The sequence below is a fragment of the Trachymyrmex septentrionalis genome, unplaced genomic scaffold, assembly GCF_001594115.1.
Source record: "Trachymyrmex septentrionalis isolate Tsep2-gDNA-1 unplaced genomic scaffold, Tsep1.0 scaffold34, whole genome shotgun sequence".
NCBI classification, from domain to species: domain Eukaryota; kingdom Metazoa; phylum Arthropoda; class Insecta; order Hymenoptera; family Formicidae; genus Trachymyrmex; species Trachymyrmex septentrionalis.
In genome coordinates this window covers 36,537-40,659 of record NW_017305504.1, presented here as the reverse complement: position 1 = coordinate 40,659, position 4,123 = coordinate 36,537, and the positions used below count along the sequence as shown (strand labels likewise).

Below are 4,123 nucleotides of genomic sequence, written 5' to 3'. Positions count from 1 at the left end.
TAAAAGTAGATAGAGTAATCTTTTTTTAATTCTCTGTTACAATGTTTAAATAATCTAAAAACAATCACATCATAATTCGAAATAATATTACAATTATAAAAAATTAATATTAAGATATATATATAAAAGAGATGAAAAAAAATTGATTAGCTTTAAAAAGATTAAAGCATTAGTAAAACGAAGGAAGAGCAGAACAAGATATGAACCATGAATTCGTATGATATAATTCAATTTATATCTCTGTAATAAATCTGTAGTTTACGTAACATTTCGTAAACATTATATCATATAACAAAATTAATTTCCATTGACAGGTCTATGGAATCACGTGTTCCTATTCTCGAATTTGTCGCTTTTCGTATTTCTGCCTTTCGCCTATCTCTTCACGGAGTCGGAGGGTTTCGAAGGCCATAAAAAGGTGAGACAAAATCCTGAAAAATTCTTGATAACAAGCTCCCAAACCTTTTTTTTTTATGATCATTTTGCAATCATAGGGCGTGATGGCGAGAGTGTATGAGACAGTGACAGTTCTCTGTCTCTTGGGTACTCTTGTACTAGGAATGACCTATGTCCTGTCGGCTCTGTTGGATTATCAAAACTCAAGTTTACACACATTGCTCAGTAAGTAATGCATATCGTGTTACGGAATCGTATTTTTTTACAATTTAGATTATATATATATATATATTCGTATATATTTACGACATTCATCGCGATTTTATCAGCATAGTTACATAAATTCGAGTGAGACTACCCACGTGATATAATCTACTTTACAGATTTATGGAGTTATTATTTACCTTTTCTATATTCCTGCGTCTCGTTCGTCGGCGTAGTAATGTTATTACGTAAGTATCATACATTTTCGCACAAACTTCTACTATCTACACAGCAGAGAAAAAAAAACAATTTGTAATATTCTTCAAACATGACATTTTCCCCAAGAGTTTATTCTAACTGGTGAATTACTCATTTCTCAGTATGCACTCCAGTGGGATTCGTACGACTATTCGATGTGGCGGGGTCGTTTCTTGTTAAACCCCAATTTCTAAAGAACTTAGATGAGGAGTTCTTCGCGTATAGATTAGAGGAGGACTGTATCCGCAGACGGTATCATCTCTTTCTTTCTTTTCCTTATATTTTTATGTATTATACATTAAATATCGCACATTGTCTAATGTTTATATATATATACAATTCAGTATATATATGCTCAGATTACAGCACGTAAAAGCTACGGGAAAGTCATACGTATCGCCGGTGCCGATGTCGCCGGCGATGAACTGTGGCTGGTTGCCGCACGAGGACGATGAGCCATTACTGTGCATAAGTCCAAGTCTGCTGTGTCTGAGGAACGGTGCTCTGCAAAAGGGTCTTTCTCAACGGCTCGACGACGTTCAGAGGCGGCGACAGCTGCTGGATCAACAGCGGAGGACCTGGTGGGTCCGGCGCACGCTACTTTATCCGGTAGCAATGCTGACGCTGCTCGTTCTGTCTACCGCCACGGCTCTATTAGCAGTGCAAAATACTGTAGAATTACTGATAGGCATCAAGGCGTTGCCGTTGAGCACGAGGGTTCGTATTTACTTTCCTTCCTCTGAATCAACCGACTTTCTAGTCGTGAATCTTGCTGCAATTATTAATTTGAATTATTATTTTATATTAATAATGAATTTATAAATTTTGTGTGCTACAATTAAGGAGTCGATGAATTTATTCTAATAAAAAGAAACACATTTCTCTCAACAAATTTATCTTACAAATAAATTATTTAATGATTTTGTTCAGTGATGGCATTTTTATTAAATGCCTTCTAATTATGCAATCTTGTTCATTTTTTTTTTGTACAGTATGAATCTCAATTTTACTTCGAAAAATCATAAAGTCGTTTTTAATTTGACAGCAATTTACGCTCGGCATCAGTTCCCTGTCCAAGCTCGGACCTATCGGTGCGGCCATCGAAGTGGCAGTGATTCTTTATCTGGCCGTGACTAGCGCGATCGGCCTGTACGCTTTGCCAGGCGTGAGAATGGTCCAACCAAGGTTCCGCTCCACGCCACTCACCCATCTCATTGCGAATTGCGCTCTCTTGCTTGTGCTAAGTTCGGCGTTACCGCTGTTATCGCGAATACTAGGTAAGACACGAATTGTCTGGATGTTTTTATTTATATCCCGCACGCATGTCTCAATTCCAGCCATCCTACTCAATTATATTCTGAAATAATTGAAAATTAATAATAGATCTGCTTGTTTGTTATTTCTCGTTCAGACAATATAGATATACAATCTCGGGTGCGTCCAGGAATTCAAGATTTTATCATTTTATCTTTGTTACTTGAATGGATCCGGATAAAATTTCTGAATGCAGTTCTGCATATTTACAGAGTTCTTTTTTTATCAATGTCATTTCAATGATGAATTCTTCGATCAATTTCGAACCAATATTTTTATTAACAAAGTCAAATACAAGTAATTTTCGAGATGTAAAGATTTACGAACGGAACATAAAAAATAATTATATTATAAGTGACAAACTATTTGTTGTTATAAAAAAAATACATTTAAAAGAAGTGATACTAGAGAGCAGAGTTTTACATGATTGGCATTTTGTTATTGCTACTCTGCTCACGTTTCTCCTATTTTTTCCAGGAATGACAAATTTTGATCTACTGGGTGATTTCGGACGCATCGAGTGGCTCGGTAATTTCAAGCTCGTTCTCCTCTACAACCTGATCTTCGCGACGGCGGCGATCAGCTGCCTGACCACCAAGTTCACGGCTACCGTGCGCAAAGAGATCTACGCCCGTCTAAGGAGCAGCCTACTCGGCATCTTTAGGACCACAAGCATCACCGTTTTCTATAAAGGAAGATTAGACTGATTTGTTATATTGTTATATAATTAATATAAACAATAGAGAGAGAAAAGAGACGCCGGGACCTTGCGAAAGTTTGCCTGGTTTTTTTTATGTTCTTGCATGCAGAATTACAAGGAGCCTCTTTCGAGCTTCTCGAAGACGTGAGAAATTTATATCATATACGACGCATGTAAGAAGAACGGAGGCAGAGAGTTCTCGAATTTGCCGATCTTTGGACGTGCCAATCCTTCGATGCTTTAGAACTCTTGGACTCCTGGATCGTTAGATTCTCACGTGCTCGAGCAATCATGCCGAGGTCCTCTATATTTTCATATTCCTAGATTACGAAACTATTGGTTTGTTTTAATTTTTTTAAGAATTCATGGATTGAATATATAAAACATATTAAATATATGACAGTATATTTAAATAAAGACGCTTCGTGTCTGAGAGATTGGCTTTTCCAAGGAATTAAATCGTTTACGTTGAAATCATCGGTAAACTTCATCGGCAATCCGTTCTTTTTTAAAGAGCCAGAAACTTTTGCACGCTTTTGCTGCCGTGCCATCGAGAATCGCTGCATTGAAGAGCCAACGAAACTTTCGTGAGAGCCTAAAAGTTTATCGCTTAGAATAAACGAATTCTAGTGATTAATTGTAATTAAAATGCGCGAGGCCAGTCAAGGACATGTCCGATAAGGACAACAAGGCGGTCACATACGTTAGCGTTAAATATTTATTTATTACATTAATGCTAATTTTTAAGAATATATTTGTCCGGGCACGGACAAAGGACTCGGCAATCGAACGAGTTTATGTATATACATATGGCAATCGAATGATTAATTTATAATGGATGACAAGGACTGCAAGGAGGATACGATGCGATCTAGGTTACACAAGATATTGTATGCGCAAGATATTGAGTGAAATTTTTCATCAATAATATATCTGACAAAAATCTATTCTCCACGAAAAGAACATTCGATGAATGTTTATTTACTTTCGAATGTCTCTCTAGTTTACAATTGCCAGCTGTCGTGCATGGAGGGAGAAATGCAGTTTCAATTTAAGTAATAAATTTTAATGACTGCTCGAAATAAAAACCTAAGAAATATTATTAATTAGATTATAACACGAAAGCGTTAAGGAATTAACATCTCGTGCGGAAAAAAAATGTTCTTAGACTGAATAAACCGTAATAAAATGAGATTTTAAGAGACTTATATATATTCTAATTGTATAAAGCGTATATACATTATAATAAAT

General features: G+C 36.2%; 1 protein-coding gene across 2 annotated transcripts in view; it reads left to right on the top strand.

Annotated features, from left to right (window-relative positions):
- The window catches only part of LOC108750245 (protein Lilipod), a 12,564-nt gene extending 8,499 nt beyond the window's left edge, over positions 1–4,065 (top strand). The window contains exons 3-9 of one of the 2 annotated variants that reach the window (XM_018489586.1): positions 315–418; positions 495–621; positions 780–848; positions 981–1,110; positions 1,218–1,575; positions 1,904–2,135; positions 2,650–4,065. In XM_018489586.1, the coding sequence (XP_018345088.1) occupies positions 315–418; positions 495–621; positions 780–848; positions 981–1,110; positions 1,218–1,575; positions 1,904–2,135; positions 2,650–2,879 (1,250 nt within the window). In that variant the 3' untranslated portion in view covers positions 2,880–4,065. Of the gene's footprint in view, positions 1–314; positions 419–494; positions 622–779; positions 849–980; positions 1,111–1,202; positions 1,576–1,903; positions 2,136–2,649 lie in introns of both variants that reach the window. The other variant, XM_018489585.1, reaches the window with a different exon arrangement.
- The last annotated feature ends 58 nt before the right edge of the window (positions 4,066–4,123 follow it).